Raw genomic sequence first — 21,985 nt, 5'->3', positions numbered from 1 at the left:
TACTTGATAATGAACTGTACAAAATATTAGTTAGAATATTTAGAAGAAAATTGTGGAATTAAACTTGCCAAATAGCCAAAAAGCCAAATTAAACTTGCCAGTTTTATTATACGATACATGACAGTAGTTCATCTAGCCAACAACGGTCCGCACCGCAGCGGCAGCTTACCGACTTTGTAAATTGCTCTGAAGCCTCCTCTTGTCACCGAAGAATCGGACTTGAATTTGATCCACAGCTTGTTTGAAGATGACGTGATGGGCGGCGGAGCGCTGGTTCCACAGTACTTGCCAATCAATGGATCGGTTTCTGAAGATCCGTCACGTACCTTAAGGAGAAGGAGCAGACGGCAAATATGAGAAGATGTCTGCTAAACTTGGACTTCCTGGTTTTGCTTTTGTCATTCTGGGGTGTTGAGAATGAAAAATGAAATGATTTTATCACAAGGCTGCAAGACAAGAAAATGTGGAAAAAGTGATGCTGTCTGAAGGCTTTCTGAAGGCTCCGTACCTGACAACACCAATATAATATAATATAATATAATATAATATAATATAATATAATATAATATAATATAATATAATATAATATAGGGCGGCATGGTGGTGCAGTGGGTAGCACTGCTGCCTCGCAGTTAGGAGACCCGTCTGGGTTCGCTTCCCGGGTCCTCCCTGCGTGGAGTTTGCATGCGTGGAGTTTGCATGTTCTCCCCGTGTCTGCGTGGGTTTCCTCCCACAGTCCATAGACATGCAGGTTTGGTGCACTGGTGATCCTAAATTGCTTGGTGTGTGTGTGTGTGTCCTGCGGTGGGTTGGCACCCTGCCCGGGATTGGTTCCTGCCTTGTGCCCTGTGTTGGCTGGGATTGGCTCCAGCAGACCCCCGTGACCCTGTGTTCGGATTCAGCAGGTTGGAAAATGGATGGATGGATGGATAATATAATATAATATTGGGCCTCACAGTCCATTCAGTGGGCTGGTCACCATCAGTGTGCCATTTAGATGCCCAGTCCAGGCCGGGTTTCCTGCCCCTTCCTCTCTTGATGGTCTCCAATTCTAAAATGGCCGAGGGTGACCGTGTGCTGCCCCCCGGTGAGTTCATTTTCTGTTCCCTTGTGTCACCTCTCATGTTGCTCCTCTCGTAAAGACAAACTCAGGGGTCCGGAGTCCTTTTAAATTTAAAAGTTCATTGCATGGCAGCCCTCGGCTAACTCAACACCCCCTTTAAGGTATCCAATGCCACCCTGTGGCACACTTTGGTCCGATGTCGGTGACTGCTGGTGACACCTCACATGGTGGCCAGCAGGCATAGTTTGGTCAAGGAGTCCGTGTCACCAAGTGTCACCGCAGGACACACAGAACAAAGAGACAATTAAAGACCGTCTTTATGGCGGTGACTCATCTTCCTTATTAAATTTGTCTCCATCTGTCAGTGTCAGGACATTGATACACCAAAGCCAACTTTAAACATTGCCTTCCTTTCTTTCACCACAGAGTGTGGCTTTAATGATGAGGGGTTTCCAAGCGGGGGGCCGAGTGTGACAAGCTGACTCTTTTATTTTATTTCATTTCATTTTTTTTTTTCACAGCCCATTCATGTGTTCAATTAAAAGGCCAATGGAAAACCGAAGAGCGCGAGAGGCCTCACGAATGAACGACTCTTTTCTTAAACATCTTAAGGCTGGAATTCATTTCAGGCAGGAGTGCTGCGGGGTGGCTTATGACTACTTGGTCACATGATGACTTTGGGCAGGGTCCTGTGAGGAGGAGGAAGAGGAGGAAGACAATCCCTCAAACGTCTTGTAATTCATCTTACATTGGAAAAGTAGCTAAAGATTAGACAAGGATTTGGAGAAGTTCCTCAATTTAAACTTGATGAAAGTCCAACAGTAAAGGCCTAAGGAAAGCAGTGATTGTGTGAGTAGATTGAAGTTTAGGGAAGGGTCACTAATCACGGTTGGTGACGAGTGTCGACGTGTTGATCAGGAGATGGCAGTTAGAATCTCACTGGACTCTGTGTAAGTAACGATAAGGAACACAGAAACGTCAAAGTCTCAACTTCACTGTCCTGGCCACTTGTCCTCTTTTGATGCCACTGCTGCCTCAGGCTCACATCTGTCTTCTGGCCTTCATGATGTCTCACCCCATGGCTTTCTGAAACTCTTTGCAGCCTATGGGCAGAGTGGAGGACAACTGGAGGAAGTCAAAGGCCCAGGCTGACCACTCTCTTCTACCTTCCTCCTCATCACTGACCACACTGCTGTGGTCTCTCATTCTTACAGGTTCACTCCGTACCACATCTACATGGTCACACCGTGCAGCACATCTGGGATACTGCACATGTCCCCAAGCCACTGCGGATGATTCAAAATGCCCAGGGTGGGCACACATCACCCTACTATTTTTCTGATCACTACAGAGCGGCACAAATTAATTTCCTCGACGCTCGCCTACCAAGGTTGCCAGACATGCCGATTCAAGAAGGACTGTCCCGCGTTCAACAGACAAACCTCTGAAAATCCCCAACGGAAACGAAATTGCGTGTAGAAAAAAAAAAATCTTTTCTGGAATCCGTGGACTCGCATGAGGACGTTGGTCACAATGGAGACCTTTGGATTTGTCACATTGTGACTGGACAAGCAAACAAGCAAAAAAGGCTGTGATAAATCATTGAAACAACGGGCAACTTTCAATCGAAAAATGGGGCTGAGTGCACTGGGCCTTAGTCGATGTACAGCAGTTACCCACCGAGCCAGGGGTTGGCACTGTTCGCTGATCCGTTCTCTCTTTCTCGTGATTGACGGACGGCCCCACCAGCACCGACACTGCCATCTGTGGTTACCTACCTGGGCTCTGTTTGGACCTGTGACTGTGAAGCCATCACTGCAGACTAACGGTGCTTTTAATCTGCTCAAAATGTCCAATTCTATGAGCTTACCAAGGTGGTACCCTAACGCTTCATCGGTGCCCTCTGAGTCATTTTACAGGCTCTAGAAATGAGGAGTTAACCTTTTTAGTTGATAAAGAAAACAGCATCAAAAATGAATGATAAACCCATTCCCAATATGTTTCACATGTTGTGTTGTTTTTGCAGTTCCTTAACTCTTTTAGGGCAGATGTCGACTTTTGTCGACACAAGGGGTCGAGGGCGGATGTCGACTAAAGTTAATATCCAGGGCCAGGGGGCGATAAAAGCTGTAAACACTGACAGACCTCCCAGTTGCGTTATAGGTAGGCCCTCTTTGCTGAGAGGACTGTTAGACTCATTGACTTGACATCAGATCCCTGTGTGTGTGTGAGTAGCGTAAACGGTGTTTAGACAGGCATCGACATCGGGCGAGACAGTAAAGTGAACGTGTAAAGCAGAATACCCCATGCGTATTTATTTATTTTTTGCGTATTATTGCTGAATCGGATTCTGACTCCTTGAACTCTGATTTTGATGCAAGTGATCTGGAGATCAAAAATGAAAATCAGGTTCCTGCAGCAGCTGAACTTACTGCGCCTACGGTAACGTTCACCTGGGAGGACTACACAGACATCGATACGTGCGAGGCGAGCTGGCTACTGGACCTCATCAAACGACCCGCCGTCTCAGGGGGCACACCAAGGATTACCAGCCCCTCAGCTACTTCAAGCTGGTTTGTTTGTTTGTTTGTTTGTTTGTTTGGTCCCATCGCCCCCCCCACCCCCCCCAAAAAAATGTCTTTCATCTTAAAAGTGATGACACAAACAGGTATGTAATAAGTATGTGGATTTACATACCGTAGAGAATCATGGAATATAAAACCAAGTGACCTTTGTCATAAATAAGTATTTTTCGTTGATCTATGTGTGAACCCTTTGCTCGGATTGCTTTTAAGAAAACTGAATTAGACTTTTCTGGAATAATATTCAGCCCTGATACAAAAGGAAAAAAAAAAACAGCCCTGAAAGAGTTAAATATCATTAATGCATGTGTGTGTGTGTGTGTGTGTGTGTATATTCATACATATATATATATATATATATTGTATACACTAGGGGGCTGTGTTCGCTTTGCTTGCAAACCCCCGGCCTGGCACTATGCACCAGTCACTTTGTGGTTCTGCCACTCACATATGGGTAAGCAGATGTACAATTTTAACAGATTGTTCTTTTCATAGGAAATGAATACCTAAGGGTGGCACGGTGGCGCAGTGGGTAGCGCTGCTGCCTCGCAGGGTTCGCTTCCCGGGACCTCCCTGTGTGGAGTTTGCATGTTCTCCCCGTGTCTGCGTGGGTTTCCTCCCACAGTCCAAAGACATGCAGGTTAGGTGGATTGGCGATTCTAAATTGTGCCTAGTGCGTGTTTGTGTGTGTCCTGCGGTGGGCTGGCATCCTGCCTGGGATTGGTTCCTGCCTTGTGCCCTGTGTTGGCTGGGATGGGCTCCAGCAGACCCCCGTGACCCTGTAGTTAGGATATAGTGGGTTGGAAAATGACTGACTGACTGAATTTCTAATAAGTCCAATCGTTAAACTCTTTTGATTCCATGTCGCATCGCTTCTCCGTGATCATAAATATAAACCTTTCCCAACTGTGGTTTCTTTGAAATTAAACTTGAATTATTGCAGGGACACAGATTCTCATAGCGTATGGTCCAGAATCGTGCAAATCTGCGCTTTGAGCATTGAATGATGTGAACCCGAACAGATTATTGTAGATTCGGATATCTGGCCTGTAGTCTAATATGTCTGATCATTTAACTCTTTCAGCTCTATGCTGCATCGCTCGGCTCGTCGCGTCACAAAGTCTCGTCTCACGGGACTCTCTTCAAATTATCTCTTCAAAAAACTCTTGTCTCATCGCAGGATTTTTTTATATAATAAAGATACAGTCAGTCAGTGTCCAACCTGCTATATCCTAACACAGGGTCATGGGGGTCTGCTGGAGCCAATCCCAGCCAGCACAGGGCGCAAGGCAGGAACAAACCCTGGGCAGGGCGCCAACCCACCGCAGGGCACAAACACCAAGCACACACCAGGGACAATTTAGAATCGCCAATACACCTGACCTTCATGTCTTTGGACTGTGGGAGGAAATCCACGCAGACACGGGGAGAACAAGCAAACTCCACGCAGACGGGTCTCCTTACTGTGAGGCATCAGCGCTACACACTGCGCCACTGTGCTGCCTAATAGAGATACATACATATATATATATATATACACACACACACACACACATACATACATATATGTCTCTATTATAAAAAAAATCTTGCTAGGGAGACGAGACGTGATCTTCTCGGTAGACACTTTGACATCCCGCGAGACCAAAGGACAGCTGCTGTATGGGCTTTTAAATGATCGTCACGCAGCACGACAAGCAGAACACGCAGCTCACCAGCAGGAGCACCAAGACAGCAGCTGATCCGACCGCATCTCCTTAGCGTGCATTCAACCCCCCCCCCCCCCTCCCAACGCAAGCAGCGTTATACGTCCTGCAAGAAACAGATTTAATGGCACCCGGGCCCGGAAATAAAGGACAAAGAGTAGATGACAAAGTAGAACATCGTAAAGTGTTCATAACACATGCAGAGCAGGTTAGAGATCATGGAGGTATGAAAAATCAAAAGTCTCAAAAAAAGGATAATAAAGATCACATTGGTGCAAACAAACGGAAATTATTATTTGGTGAAATAACAGAATGTAAACTTTAAGTCAGGGACTTGTAGATCATCTAGTTTGTGTTGCCATACGAGAATTAAAAGATTCTGAAAACGTTGTTGCGGTATGAAGTCCTCGAGACGGAGACGTTTAACATGAGATCCTTTCAACTCACGCCGTACTTACAACTATTTTTCAAACAAGACCACCGTCCTCTCACCTCTCATTTGTGTGAATGCTTCTGTCAGACACACTTCCTGCACTCTCAGCTCTTATAAATTTTATCAAGACAATCATTTTATACGTTCTAGATGACACGTCAACGACAAAGCGAAGTAGAAAGAACACGGACAAACATTCAAGAAATTCGGTTTATTTATTAGAAAGAAACAATATTCACTCACAGGCAGTTACATGTTGCGTTGTCATGATGTCAGTCCGGAATCAAAATTCAATGCAATCTTGAAGGAAAGTTAATTCCAAGTATTGTTTTTACAAAAGGTTTAAAGTAAAAGTGAAAATAATGCATATGTAACAATTCCCATGAAAATAACAATCTCTTTAACATTATAATATAATAATAATTCTTTACATTTATATAACGCTTTTCTCACTACTCAAAGCGCTCTCCACACAGGGAGGACCCGGGAAGCAAACCCACAATCTCCTTACGCAGTAGCAGCTGCACTACCACTGCGCCTCCTGTGAGGTTGTATATCCGGTTAACCAAACCCGGGGGTGGGCGAGCGAAACCCCCTAGTATATATATATATATATATATATATATATATATATATACATACATATCTCCTGTGGCTCTGCCCACATAGTAGTAAAACAGGACAGTGAGGAGGCTCCGCCCAGATCTCCACTCCTGATGTCACTCTTCCTCCTCCCCTCGGCCCACAGCCTCTGTCTCAGATTAGCACAAATATATCACTCCTGTAAGCAAACTGTGATACTTACTGTGATGAGAGAAGTTGCAAAATCAACCGGAATGTTCAAGCAAATTCTAGAAATAAAAATCTGTGAAGTAGTTCTCTTGTGAAAAGCAGACAGACATATGGATCTTACATATATAGATATATATATATATATATATATATATATATATATTACTTTCTTTTCAGTAACACTTTACATTAAGTGTCCATAATTACACTGTAACTACTATGTAATTACCTGTACAAGTACAGTGTAACTATGAGTTATTACTCTGTACTTACTGTGTAATAGATAGATAGATAGATAGAATACAAAGTAACGCTATAGTTAATTACTCAGTTGTCATTATTATTCCACAGTTTATATAATTATAATGTAACAATTTATCACTGATCCAAAAACAAGTGTACTTACATAGTTACATTATATCTGTACTTTCAAAATGTAATAAAAACATCCGAGTATGTAACTACAACTATATAACAGATGCTCTGTGGTCTGGGCAACTGTAAGAGAATGGCAGTGATAACTGCACAGGTTTTCAATGATATTTCAAGATCTTTTATAGATGGTACACAGTAAGTACAGAGTAATAACTCGTAGTTACACTGTACTTATACAAGTTATTACATAGTAGTTACTGTGTAATTATGGACACTTAATGTAAAGTGTTACCATTTTTTCCTTTTTTATGTTAAATTTTGAATTTAGTTTAATTATTTTTGTGTTTGTGCTTTAAATTAAGGGTTGTAGGTTTCAGTTATGTGCCCCGGCCCTGACTTGGTATGTTTTTTCAGGTTTAAAATTATGGATTTACTTATTTTGGGCTTCATTCTATGGGTTTGTGGGGTGAAGGAATCCTTACCCATCTTTAGTTCTTGAAATAATGCAAGTCTGTTAATTGATGGGACTGGTTATCACCACCATTTTGAGTGTAAAGATCGCTGCCATTTCTTACCACCCGTCATTAAGATGCCACGCCTGGCTGGAGGTCCACAATGTGGTGATGTGACGGGTTTAAAGGTCCACCACTCGACGGGTTTCCCTTTTTGGAGATGCTGGGTAACAAACCTTTTTTTTTTTCCCTATGGAACGCTCGCTGAACTCCTTGATATTTTGTTTTCATATTTTTGGCGAAGGCGTTGACTTCTTGAGTTCAATTTTTGGTCCTCGTTATTGTGTAATTTTTAATCTCGCTACACGTTTCTCCCCCAGTCTTACTCTTCATTTCTGTTACTTTACACAGCATAACACAAACAAAACAGCAGGGCTGTAATTCCAAACAAAAATTACTTAAATCATTCAATATTTAAACTCTCAAATTTATGGAGCAATGTCTGGAAATCACAGCAAGCAGACACCCAGTAGTCACAGCCGAATGGTGGCATTCTTACTAAACACGTTGAACATTTAACTTTGATTTGTGATAAAATCACCGAGAGGGATAATCAGCATGGAGCGTTTCACTCCTTTGATGTCGTGACAGGGTGGCATGGTGGCGGAGTGGGTAGCACTGCTGCCTCGCAGGGTTTGCTTCCCAGGTCCTCCCTGCGTGGAGTTTGCATGTTCTCCCTGTGTCTGCGTGGGTTTTCTCCCACAGTCCAAAGACATGCCAGTTAGGTGGATTAGCGACTCTAAATTGGCCCTAGCGTGTGCTTGGTGTGAGTGTGTGTGTGTCTGTGTGTCCTGCAGTGGGTTGGTTCCTGCCTTGCGTCCTCTGTTGGCTGGGATTGGCTCCAGCAGACCCCCATGACCCTGTGTTAGGATATAGCGGGTTGGATAATAGAAGGAGAGTTTTGGGTTCCATTATTTCTTATGGGGAAATTCACTTTGATATTCGAGGAGGGCTTTGGATTACAAGCACGTTTCCGGAATGAATTACACTCACAAGCCAAGAAAAAGGCACAAAAAGCATAAAATTAGCAGCGAAAATCACAGGAGATACTTTCACTAGGAATTGAAGGACAAAGCGTATGGGTGGCCTGAGCGCTGGGGAGACGTCTGTACAAAGGCACACAAACAACGTGCTGGGCGTTCACATTCCAAACCAGCGTTCGGATTCCGGGGGTAAAATTTGCTCGAATTTTTTTGTTCGGATTCCAAGTTGGGGTCTTGTTCAAAAAGCGGACGCCAAAGTCCCCAACTTAAAAACCCGGAACTTAAGTTTCATGTGGGGTAAGGCCAGACACACCAGTGTCCACAATCTTAAAATTTAGATTAGGGGCCTAATCTTAAAATAGCGTAAAGGTGCCTAATCTTAAAGTTGAACCCTGGTGTATACTAATGGCGTCCACTTTTTGAACAAGACCCTTGTTCAGTAAATTTTAAAGGAATACATAGTCAGTCCGGGTGGCACGGTGGCATAGTGGTAGCTCTGCTGCCTTGCAGGGTTTGCTTCCCGGGTCCTCCCTGCGTGGAGTTTGCATGTTCTCCCCGTATCTGCGTGGGTTTTCTCCCACAGTCCAAAGACATGTAGGTTAAGGGCATTGGCGGTCCTAAATTGTCCCGTGTGTGTGCCCTGTGGTGGGCTGGCGCCCTGCCCGGGGTTTGTTTTCTGCCTTGCACCCGGTGTTGGCTGGGATTGGCTCCAGCAGACCCCCGTGATATAGCGGGTTGGATAATGGATGGATGGATGGATGGATGGATGTTGTGACATTGACATCTGTAACACTGCAGCCTCCATTAGATTCATTACCAGATCATAAGCTCCTGTACACACACACACACACACACACACACGGAGACGGCTCACCTCCACGTAGTCAAAAGAGCAGCTGCTGTGGCTCTCCAGGTCCAGGTTGGTGAAGTTCAGGGAGACGACTTCATTGGCCGGCAGTCTGATGATGTAAATGCACTGCCGGTTGTTGGCGTACGCATTGGGCCAGTTGGGAGAGATGAGGATCCCTTCGCTGTCTGTGAATGTGCCTCCGCAGCCGGGGTCCGCTGGGGAAGAAAAGGGAAAGCAGTGAGCGGCCGGGATAAGGGGTCCGAGGCTCCGTGTTGATTTGAAATAAGTGACCAGGCCCCGTAGGGCGCAGACTCCAGTCGGGTGCGGGTGGGTGTTTGTGTTTGAGGGATGGTGATGTGAGAATCAGTTTGTGCCTTGGAGACAACGATATGCCACACCTGCGCCCTATTGGGCAAAATAAAGTGCATCCGGAAAGTATTCCCAGCGCTTCATCACTTTTTCCACATTTTGTTATGTTACAGCCTTATTCCAAAATGGATTAAATTCATTTTTTTCCTCAGAATTCTACACACAACACCCCATAATGACAACGTGAAAAAAGTTTACTTGAGGTTTTTGCAAATTTATTAAAAATAAAAAAACTGAGAAAGTAATTTAAATGCTGTTAGGGCCTGAGGTGCCAAGTTAGTCAATGAATGAGGGGGTAAGGGGGGGGGGGGTGTTTGATTCAAAGGCTCTTTGTCATTTGAGGGGCTCCACTTTTGTTTGTTTAACGCGTAGCAGGCGTCCACGATGTCCGGAGGATTACGTGAGACCAGTCACTTGAGATTTTTTTTCCACCGAGGTTTTCATTTTGCTTTCAATTGTTCTGCTTTCAAGTTCATTGCATCAAGAACTTTGTGATCTTCATTTTCCCTGAAAACATGAGATTAAATGTTTTCCTGGCCACCACTGCAAACACTGTAATTCTTCTTCTTCTTCTGGCTGCTCCTGTTAGGGGTCACCACAGCTGATCATCTTCTTCCACATCTTCCTGTCCTCATCATCTTGCTCTGTCACACTCATCACCTGCATGTCCTCTCTCACCACATCCATAAACCTTCGCTTAGGCCTTCCTCTTCTCCTCTTCCCTGGCAGCTCTATCCTTAGCACCCTTCTCCCAATATACCAGGGGTGTCAAACTCCAGGCCTGGAGGGCCGCAGTGGCTGCAGGTTTTCATTCTAACCCTTTTCCTAATCAGCAAACAGTTTTCACTGCTAATTAACTTCTTTTCCCTTCATTTTAATAGCCCTGTTTTTAAGGATTCACTCCTCTGAATTGATTCGTTTCTTCATGAAATGGCAGCCAAACAGAAATGACACATGAAACGAGCCAACAGATCAGCAGCTAAATTGGGATTTCAAACTCCAACCAATTTCACTCCAACCAATCTATTAATGAGAAGTTGATTCTTGCTGTTAATTAAGCCCGTTATTTAATTCCTTGGCCCGTTGCTGCTCTCATTCTGCCACAGAAGACATTTCCAAAACTTTTGATTTTCTGTTCCTCAAAATATTTTGGTGACCTAAGAGATCAACCTTACTGAGACCTTCACTTTTCTTTACTTCCAGACATTGTGTGACGGGCACAGGTGAGCTGGTCATGTGGTGGCTTGTTTTGTGTCTCATTATTGTTTGGCTGCTAATTAAAAATAGAGACAACTAAGGGGCCTGAGTCAAGTTAATTAAAACTAAAGCAAAAGAAGTTAATTAGCAGCAAAAATTGGTCACTAATGAAGAAGATGGTTAGAATGAAAACCTGCAGCCACTGTGGCCCTCCAGGCCTAGAGTTCGACACCCGTGCAATATACCCAGCATCTCTCCTCTGCACATGTCCAAACCAACACAATCACACCTCTCTGACTTTGTCTCCCAACCATCCCACCTGAGTTGACCCCCTAATGTCCTCATTTCTAATCCTCTCCATCCTCATCACACCCAGTGCCAATCTTAGCATCTTTAACTCTGCCACCTCCAGCTCTGTCTCTTGTGCCACCGTCTCCAGCCCATATAACAGAACTGGTCTCACTACTGTCCTGTAGACCTTTCCTGTCACTCTTGCTGATGCCAGTCTGTCACAAATCACTCCTGACACTCTTCTCCACCCACACCACCCTGCTTCTCTTCTCTTCCACAATCCCCATTACTCTGTACTGTTGATCCCAAGTATTTAAACTCATCCACCTTTGCCAACTCTACTCCCCCTCATCCTCACCATTCCACTGACCTCCCTCTCATTTACACACATGTATTCTGCTTTGGTGGTCCTACCATCCTTCATGCATCTCATATAACCACCTCTCCAGGGTCTCCTCATCCTGCAGATCGCAATGTCATCAGCAAACATCACAGTCCACAGGGACTCCTGTCTAATCTCGTCTGTCAGCCTGTCCATCACCATTGCAAATAAGAAAGGGGCTCAGAGCCGATCCCTGATGTCATCCCACCTCCGTCACACTTCTCTCGTACATATCCTGTACAACTCTTACGTACTTCTCTGCCACTCCCGACTTCCTCATACAATACCACAGCTCCTCTCAGTCACCCTGTCATTTGCTTTCTCCAGGTCCACAAAGACGCAATGCAACTCCTTCTGGCCTTCTCTAAACTTCTCCATCAACACCCTCAGAGCAAACATCTCATCTGTGGTGCTCTTTCTTGGTATGAAACCATCCTGCTGCTCACTAATCATCACCTCACTTCTTAACTGAGCTCCCACTACTCTTTCCCATAACTTCATGCTGTGGCTCATCAGTTTTACCCCCCTGTAGTTACTGCAGTCCTGCACGTCCCCCTTATTCTTAAATATCGACCTACCAGTCCACTTCTTCTCCACTCCTCAGGCATCCTCTCACTTTACAAGACACTGCAAACACTGTCATTATTGACGTATTTTAGGATGGACAAGCACGTTGGGCTGAATGATGGGTTGTTGTCAAACTCGCTCTTACGTTATAACCAAGGCATTAAAAGGTTAGCGATTTGGGCAGGACGCTTCTTCTATTGACTTCCTGCTGCTGGTGTGCTCCTCCTGCAGTTATTTGGTCTTTGATGACAAGACACAATATAACTTCAGGTCTGCCGCCAATCTGAAAGGCACTATAAAACTAAAGGTGACTGAGCAGTGCCCTCTTCCAGCCATTGGACACCCCAAGCGCTGACCCATCTCTTTGCTTGTACTCACATGGCGAGGTGGTGTAGGTGATGTGGAAGCCTCTGTCAGTGATACTAAAGTCGGAATGGAAATGGATCCAAGCATACGGTCCGGTGGTCCTCAGCGGAACAGGAGAGCCGGTACTGCAGTACAAACCTAGGACGTCATCTTCAGGGAGCAGACCGTCCCTAATCTGGAAAAAAATAAAGAGAGACGGATAAAGGCCTACCAGCCATTTTGGTGGTGCTCCTCAGGACAGGGATGAGGATGAGGAGTTCAGACGAGAAAGCGAGTTTGTGCTCTGTGCTGGGTGTGAACTGTGAGCAGAAGATCTGAAGGATCTCCAGGTCTACGAGTCTAAACTTAAAGCTCACTCACCTCGCTATTAACTCCAAAACATGGACAGCCTTCAGTTTGACGTGTGAACGTTACAGCTTTACAGGGGTCCTTAACCTCACGTGTGCGGAGGCCCGTTTCAGCTGCCTGTGCTGATCACCATGCAACACGTGGCCATAAAGAAAAGCAGCAAACAGTAAAACACATAACTTCAAAGGCCTTTTCTAGTGATGAGGGAGATGATTCCCACAAAACGGAATATTCAACAAACAAAGTTGAAAATTCACGTCATCAGCACGTTGGGTCACCGCATCTGCACCCTTTATCTCGATGTCTGTGCAGAGATGGCAAAGGAGGGCCCAGCAGGACATCACCAACGTCTCGGAGACTCTTCTCATCTCCACTGCTAAAGTCCATTGGTGTGGCCACCAGTGGGTCTCCAGAAGGGTCTTGACTTGGACAGTTTTGATTTGGAGAGAGAGAAGCAGGACTCAGAAAGCAGTTTATGAGTTAACTACCAGAATGTCCTTTCTTTCCTGTTTGTCCGAAATCACCCGGACTTGGAGCAAATGACGGGACATTGAGCTCTGCTGGTGTTACCGCTGACCGCGATGAGCGGCTGTGGGATGGAACCAGTGGTGTGAATATAAGAGCAGGTGGTGGTCAAGTGTCATGGAGTGTCATAAAGGCGATTCTGTTTTTGTGATTGTCTCACAACGTCAACGTCTGTACGAGTGAGTCCTTGTTTAGGGACATTGATGACCTACCAGAGTAGAAGAGATCTTTCGTTAAGGGGGAGAGTTGACCAGGGGAGCACAACATTCTTTACGCCAGCTTGTATTATGTGTTTTGTGGGTGGTCCCACAAGAGGCGGGGCCACCTGCCAATCACCATCAGGGACCGCCCTCCGCCCCAGGAGGTGACAAGTACAGTTTTGATTTGGAGAGAGAGAGAAGCAGGACTGAGGAGGCAGTTTATGACTTAATTACCGGAATGTTCTTTCTTTCTGGTTTGTCCAAAACTACATCTGTGCATCCTGTGAAGCTGGTCAGCTAGCCTGGGGGGACGCAGGAAACTGAGATGAAGACGCCACAGCTAGACGGGGGCCGAGTTTACACTGACCAAAGTGAGCGTCAAGGACGACAAGACCACAACTGAGAGTAAAGCAAAATGTCTCTGTGTGTTCGGTCCATGTGGGGGGCCATTTTCGATCCTGAGGGGACTGTGACTCTCGACTGTCACATTCACACAAGTCACACAGTCTCTTTATGCCACTCCATCCAAGGGTCACGCCAGAGCACGTTGGACCAGGGGCTAACTGAACTATTAGGACACAGCCCCCTGGTAATCAAAGCACTTTGGATGATGAACCAGTTTGCATTATTATTATTATTATTATTAGTTCAACATTGGCACTCTGCTTGCTTATATTTTGGGCACATCATCTATAATACATCCGTAAATTTGTAACATTTTGTCCTTCTAGTCTGTCTAATTGCTTGGGGTTAAAGACGTAAAGGAAGTGCTGAATGACAATACCCGTCAGCGTAGTAAGAGTACAGGACTGGACACGTTCTGTTAATGTCTACATAATAAAGACGTCATGTTTCAGTCTGAAGTTTTGTTTTATTTATTTTTTCATTAATTTTTGTGCCATTTCTTTACATTAACGTTGCTTTCACTGATTATGTGTGTTATTCGGAGTCTTTAAGCTGCATGTGTCAAGTCCCATGTGTTTTGTGGGTGCTTCCCCAAGGGGTGGGGCCACATGCCAATCACTGTCAGGGACCACCCTCCACCCCAGGAGGGGACAAGTACACTTTTGATTTAGAGAGAGAGAAGCAGGACTAAGGAGGCAGTTTATGACTTAATTACCAGAATGTCCTTTCTTTCTTTCTTTCTGGTTTGTCCAAAACTACATCTGTGCATCCTTTGAAGCCAGTCAGCTAGCCTGGGGGGATGCAGGAAACTGAGATGAAGAAGCCACACCTAGACGGGGGCCGAGTTTACACTGACCAAAGTGAGCGTCAAGGACAACAAGACCGCAACTGAGATTCATGGCTGAGAGAAAAGTAAAATGTCTCTGTGTGTTCGGTCCGTGTGGAGGGCCATTTTCGATCCTGAGGGGACCGTGACTCTCGACTGTCACATTCCCACAAGTCACGCAGTCTCTTTATGCCACTCCATCCAAGGGTCACGCCAGACCACATTGGACCAGGGGCTAACTGAACTATTAGGACACAGCATTCCCCCCCTCCCCCCCCCGGTAATCGAAACATTTTGGATGATGAACCAGTTTGCATTATTATTATTATTATTATTATTAGTTCAACATTGGTACTCTGCTTGCTTATATTTTGGGCACATCATCTATAATACATCCGTAAATTTGTAACATTTTGTCCTTCTAGTCTGTCTAATTGCTTGGGGTTAAAGACGTAAAGGAAGTGCTGAACGACAATACCCGTCAGCGTAGTAAGAGTACAGGACTGGACACGTTCTGTTAATGTCTACATAATAAAGACGTCATGTTTCAGTCTGAAGTCTTGTTTTATTTATTTTTTCATTCATTTTTGTGCCATTTCTTTATATTAATGTTGCTTTCGCTGATTATGTGTGTTATTCGGAGTCTTTAAGCTGCGTGTGTCAAGTCCCATGGTGTTTTGTGGGTGGCACCCCAAGAGGCGGGGCCACCTGCCAATCACTGCCAGGGACCGCCTTCCGCCCTATGACTCTGCGGGGTCATCTTCAGTTTCTGGCCTTCATTCTGAACGTGGTGGGGGGTCCCTGAGGGCGCTCATGAGTTTTTTTTGACTTTTTGCCCCTGATTTTGGGATTTGTTTTGGGACTGGGTGTGCTTGGGACTGCCTCCCTGTCTCCGCAAATCCTTTAAGCCTGTCATTGTTTCACTGATTGACAGAATTTGTTTTGGGAATAAAACTTTTTGGTTTTTATTAAGTTCAGTGTTTGCCATCATTACTAGCCGGGTTTCCCTCTAGTGGGCATTTTTGGAAGTGTTTGGGACTTATTGGGGTTTATGTGTTTTGGGAATCCCAGTCCGTGATGAAAGAGCATAAACTGAACAAGAGGACCCCAGCACAACACAACATGAGGTGGATGAGAGCAGGTGGGAGACTGGGGTGGCACTGGAGATGATAGATGACACAAAGGTCAACGCCAGGAGAGCAAACACACGGGCTTCAAAACGCAAAATCAGCCCTAAAGTCTCCCAGCGAGGGATACAGCAGCAAATCTTTGAGGACTTCTCCATAATCTCAGACGGTTAGAAAATGCCCAGCGCTGACCTTGTAGCCCATCCCAGTGATGACATCATAGGTCACGCACTACCATGGCAACTGTAAACAAAACAGCCATGTCTGTGAAGAAAAAAAATGGCTTCCCAGATGGGATGCTGTCATTCAGTGTTTGGGGGGGGGGGGGGCTCCTTGGCCTAACCAGAGTGTCCCCCCCAGCCCCAGTGTAATCTCTAGTCCAGCATCCTTCTGTGTTCACATTCTGGTGCGGAGAGGCGACATCACAGCTCCTTAGCTCACCTGCCATTATACTGGTCAGACAAGGGGGCACGACCCTTCATAACTCATGAAGCCTTAAATGGCCGGGGGTCTGCTTACTTATCTCAAGGTGTCAGTACTTACAAACCTGAGCGCTCATGAAGATCTCAATGTGCCGGCCTGCTTCTGATTGCAAGGATTAATAAAATAACAGCAGGAGGACGTCCAGCTTTGAGTTACCGGGTCCCGAAGCTGTGGAGTGGTCTGCCAGCTTGTAAATCAGGCTGAAGACTTGCAACTTCACGTTAGCCCACCCTGACTAGAGCTGCTGATTCGCTGTGCACACAGCACTTCTGTCTGTTAGTCACTTGTACTGAAATATTACTAATACAATATTTATAAACCATCACTAAGTCGCCTCTATTCTGTTTCTCTTCTCACTAGCTGGATGTGGCACTTGGTGCCAACTGCTCTCCTGCCCATGGAAAAGTCACCTGACATAAAAAAAATCATCAGGTGGAAAGATCCTCTCGTCTGATTGGACAGCCAGCAGAGACTCCAATATAGAAAACCCAGGAGGTTCGGTGAGCTGAGGTCTTCAGGAATGTCACCGTGTCCCCTCTTTGACACCTTTAGTGTCCTCTGCTGTCGTCTGGCCATAGCTGATTGATTGAGATATTGTTGGCTTCCATTGACGTTTGATCAGCTGTTTGAGTGCTTTAAATAAATCTGCATATTCAAGTGGACCAGCTCTGTGTTTAGTAATTAGTATCATCTGCACTTGTATTCGAAGTGGGAATTGTTAAAGGCACTCTGCGTCTGCACTCAGTGAAAGGCGCTATATGAAACAATACGTCGTATCGTACTGTGCTGCGTTCATAGAATGAAAGTGTTATGGACTGAATAGTGAAGAGCAACTGGCAGCTTCATTGATTCATTTAATGATGGCGTGAATAATGGATCACCTGACTGACTGATTGATTGATTGATTGTCTGATTGGTTGACTGACTGACTGATTGACTGACTGATTGATCAATCAATCAGTCAATCAATCAATCAGTCAAACAGACAATCAATCAATCAGTCAATCGATTGATCAACTGATTGATTGATTGATTGATTGATTGATTGATTGACTGACTGACTGATCCATTATTCAATGTGACAGGCTGGTGAATTTGTGATCGAATATTTGACACGTGGGAAGTTGACTCCGAGATTCAGTGAAAAACTGATTAAAATTGTAGGAATATTTGAAAATATTTCCAAAACTGGATTGACTGATTACAAGTGTTAATCGACGGACTGAACTGATGGATCAACAAACTGATTAATCAGTCAGGTGACTGAACCAAGCGGCTGACCGATTGAGTGCAGGGCGCAGTGCCCCCTGGTGGCTACGCAGGGCGACTCACCTCCAGGTAGTCGAAGCTGCAGTTGGCGTGGTGCTCCAGACTCAGCGTCCCAAAGGCAAACGTGATGAGCAGGCCCGGGCTGACCGAAACGGTCCAGTAGCAGTCCCTGTTGGGCGGGTAGTTGCCAGGGTAACCAGGGGAGTTAATGGAGCCATATGTGGCAGTGAGCTCGCCCCCGCACTCTGGAGAGAGAGAGAGAGAGAGAGAGAGGCAGGAAACAATTAAAGGCGCAGGCGGAGCCCGAAAACGAATCCAACTGACATTTTTTTTTCTTCTTTCCTTTATTGGCATAAAAACAGAAACACGCCATTTGTGTAAGTCGGCGAGGAGGCCTGCGTCTCATTAGCTGAAACAGAAGGTCCTCAGCCGTTTAATGGAGCGCACAGGCTTCTGATTCAACCGTCTAACTAAAGAAATGAATCAGGACGAGATCCAAATGAGTAACACGAGTCGACTCATCTGTCCGCCTGCTTCTGGGAAGTTTAGTTTTACTTGAGTGACAAAAAAACAAACAAAAAAAGCTACCAAGTGCCCTCACCTGGCATGTAAATTACTGCCCGGCCTACCATGGCCGCTGCGCTTTGAGATGTTTGATCATTTCGGTGGCCCGTGCCCACCAGAGCAGAGCTGGCAGACACCAAGAGCAGGGCCCCCACAGGCCATTGCCATTCATTACCGTCATGGCGAGACCCCCGGGACTTGCCCTCAAGTGTGCAGCCCACGGCCTTAGTGAATTCTAGAAAGACTGCCACTTCCTCTCACAGCTCTGACCGCATCTATCAATCGGAGCACTTGGGGTTTTCTCAAAGCGAATTGGCGTCCGGTTTCACATCTCAGGCTAAGCACGCGAGCAGAAAAAGACGACACCGGGGCAGAGGTGGGCACGAGGCACCGGCTGAGGTTTTGGGGGGCACGCTGCTGCTTATCTCAAAAGCTCAGAGTAAAAAAACACAAGAAGTGAGCGTTACCCGGTGCCCGCGAGTCCCATGCCACAGTAAATCCACCGGCACTGACGGAGTGGTCGGAGCGGAACCAGAAGTACAAGGAATTGTGGGAGCTGGCGATGTCTGGCGGCCTGGTGTTGCCGCAGTATTTGCCAATCATGTGGCTCGAGGCCGACTCTCCGTCGTGAATCTGCAGGAAGTCAAAGTTGCAGCTGACGCTGCTCTCCAGGCTGAAGTATGGGAATGTGATGTGGACGATCTGCAAAACAACAGAAAAGAGAAGAAGAAAAGATGTGAGGTGGGCACAAGGGATACTCAGACACTCTTAGGTGGGTCACGCCTAGGCTGGGCAGCTGTTTGGAATGAGGTGCCCACCCAGTGGAGGGCAAGGGGCACACACAATGGACGAGGGGGCACCACAGAGACAGAGGGGATAGCAGACATAGCAGGGAGCTACCACGTGTGCCAGCAGGAGAGGGTGGTGGATGGACTGGCATCATGGCTGAGATGGCTGCTCTCAGACCAGAAGACCACTGCAGCCCACCCCTCCTTTACAAGTGGCTGCACAGAGGGTCTGGTGGACTCACCCTCTCCGTTTTAAAGGCATTATTAGGAAACACTGCAGATGGTGCCCACACTGTTTAATATTAAATGAGGATGATAAGGACGTGGGCAGGACTCGGCGAAATCTCAAAAACTCACAAGAGATCAAAGTCAAAATGGGATCAGAATAAGAAGCCCCCCAGAGTCAGTGGCAGGTGGGGAGTTTGACTGGCGCCGGAAACCTCCTGTGGAGCAGAAGGACAAAAGGCTCATGAGAGTGGGGCCTCAGAGAAGGGGGCAGCCAGAGAAGTCACCTCAGGGATGATTGGCTTGTGTTGGCCAAGCGTTCATAGTGACGTCACTTTGTGATCCTTCGACAAGGTAGTCGTCCACCCAGTGGCCATGTATGGGGCCTTCATCCAGCATGAGCAGGTGCTACATGTCACGTAGATGCCAATGCTGCGGTGGGCCCTCTGCGTCTACCACGAATAAAGATGTTCAGAAGATCATAACCTGCCATTGATCGATGAGAACATGAACAGTGCACACCTCCAGTGGCATGGACATGTCATCCACAGCAGTGACAACTCACTGACCAAGACGGCTTTATGACTGAACCCACCCGGCGGCCACATGGAAGACCGAAAAAGCGCTGGCTCAACCGAATCAAGGAAGATATCAACAAGTCGACTTTGCCCCCCGAAGATGCCCTCAATTGAAAGAAGTGGAAAAGTCTCTGCTCAACAGCTGACCCTTCACAAGCATGGGATAAAAGCTAAGAAGAAGAAGAAGGTGACGAAGATGAAGATAAAGACAAAGAAGATAAAGATGGAGATGAAGAAGGAGAAGAAAATAAAGATGAAGAAGAAGAAAAAGGCGAAAAAAATAAAAAGGAGAAAAAGAAGATGAAGCTGAAGAAGAAGGAGAAGATGAAGACAAAGAAGAAGCAAGCAAAGAAGATAAAGATGAAGAAGGAGAAGATGATGAAGACAAAGATGAAGAAGGAGAAGAAGAAGAAGAAGAAGACAAAGAAGACAAAGAAAGAAGAAGGAGAAGCAGAAGAAGGAGGAGAAGAAGAAGACGAAGACAATAAAGATGAAGGAGAAGAAGAAGAAAAAGGAGAAAAAGAAGAAGATGAAGAAGAAGGAGAAGAAGATGAAGACAAAGAAGAAGCTGACAAAGAAGATAAAGATGAAGATGATGAAGAAGAAGACAAAGATAATGAAGGAGAAGAAGTGAAAGATGAAGAAGGAGAAGAAGACAAAGATAAAGAAGAAGGAGGAGAAGAAGAAGACAAAGAAGATGAAGAAGAAGGAGAAGATGAAGATGAAGAAGAAAAAGAAGACAAAGATGAAGAAGAAGGAGAAGAAGATGAAGATGAAGCAGACAAAGAAGATAAAGATGAAGAAGAAGATGAAGAAGACAAAGGTGAAGAGGGAGAAGAAAATGAAGAAGGGAACGATGAAGAAGAAGAAGGAGAAGATGAAGATGAAGAAGATAAAGATGAAGGAGAAGAAGATGAAGATGAAGAAGCAGACAAAGAAGACAAAGATGAAGAAGGAGATGAAGAAGAAGACAAATATGAAGAAGGAGAAGAAGATGAAGATGAAGCAGAAGGTAGAAGAATGAAGAAGATGAAGAAGAACAAGAAGGAGAAGAAGAAGATTAAGAAGAAGAAGGTCGGATCTTGCTGCCATTGTGAGGCATTGTGGACGAGAGCCGTGTTTAGCTCGTCTTTTGCACAAGACTAAGACCCAAACAGCGCACAGCACTCCGGGTGAGACGTCACTAAACCAAGTATAACCTCCCTTAGGTTGTACTCCATCCACACTGGGGTCACTACATGGTGTAACACCCTATCAACCTTCTTAATGGTTTTGGTATGCTGTCTGGACATGGAAGGAAAAACATTCAAGGTGAGACAATTGCTAGGCCATCGGATCTGTCCTGGCGTCCCCCTCCTCTAATTTTGGCCTCACGTCTGTGGTCAGCACTCACCTTGTCTGAATCTGTTCGGATGACCCAAGCACAGCTGACCTGATGATCGTACTGCTCACCACCTGGTGTGTTGGGGTAGCTAAAGGTGCCCGACTGGCCAGTTAGGTAGCCACCGCACACTAGAAAAGAGAAGAGCAGAGGAAGACATTGAAAAATGAAAGAAAATTGACATGTCACATGACAATATGAGGCGATGTACAAATAAATCCTGGTGGGGAAAATCCAAGCATCATGACACCCCATGTGACAAGGGGGCAGCACGAAGACCTGCAGATTCAAATTGGCAAACCACAAGACCAAAACTAGGCAAAGAACTGAGCTATGAAATCTTTATGTTAAGACCACCAAGAGTCAAAGCCTGACACTCAAAACAAAACCAAAGTCTTAGAGAACCTCATCTAGAATCCATCAGACCAAAAAGAAACCAAAGAAAAAGTTCTGAAGAGCTGATAGCATGGGGTGATATTTCAATGTCACATGACCAGGGGGACGTTGGCCTTCCATCAGCGTGTGGCGTGTTGCACGTGTGGATACAAGAAGATGGACCTCAAATGTTAATTACCTTTAAATGTAAACGTGTGACACAACTCGGCAGATCTGAGAACATCTTCATCTTAATAGCTCCAGGCTGCTCAGCAGATGGAAGAAGATCTCTTGTCATCCAGGCCATACATCCTTGTCAGCGCTCAGAAGGCTTTGTATATTTTGATTTATCTATCTATCTATCAAGGCATTTCATATCCGTCTAGAAAACATGTTGCAAGCTGCCTATTATATAGCGCCTTT

The 21,985-nt window shown here is 45.6% G+C and overlaps 1 protein-coding gene across 1 annotated transcript in view; it reads right to left on the bottom strand.

Annotated features, from left to right (window-relative positions):
* cubn (cubilin (intrinsic factor-cobalamin receptor)) overlaps nt 1-21,985 on the bottom strand; it is a 291,472-nt gene that overhangs the window by 234,575 nt on the left and 34,912 nt on the right. The window contains exons 13-18 of the mRNA XM_051929225.1: nt 21,200-21,318; nt 18,683-18,917; nt 17,715-17,896; nt 12,481-12,643; nt 9,321-9,511; nt 170-326 (exon numbers count right to left, since the gene is read on the bottom strand). Coding sequence (XP_051785185.1) covers nt 170-326; nt 9,321-9,511; nt 12,481-12,643; nt 17,715-17,896; nt 18,683-18,917; nt 21,200-21,318 — 1,047 coding nt within the window. The remainder of the gene's footprint in view (nt 1-169; nt 327-9,320; nt 9,512-12,480; nt 12,644-17,714; nt 17,897-18,682; nt 18,918-21,199; nt 21,319-21,985) is intronic.

The sequence above is a fragment of the Erpetoichthys calabaricus genome, chromosome 6 (genome assembly GCF_900747795.2).
Source record: "Erpetoichthys calabaricus chromosome 6, fErpCal1.3, whole genome shotgun sequence".
NCBI lineage: Eukaryota > Metazoa > Chordata > Cladistia > Polypteriformes > Polypteridae > Erpetoichthys > Erpetoichthys calabaricus.
This window is presented reverse-complemented; position numbering and strand designations above follow the sequence as displayed.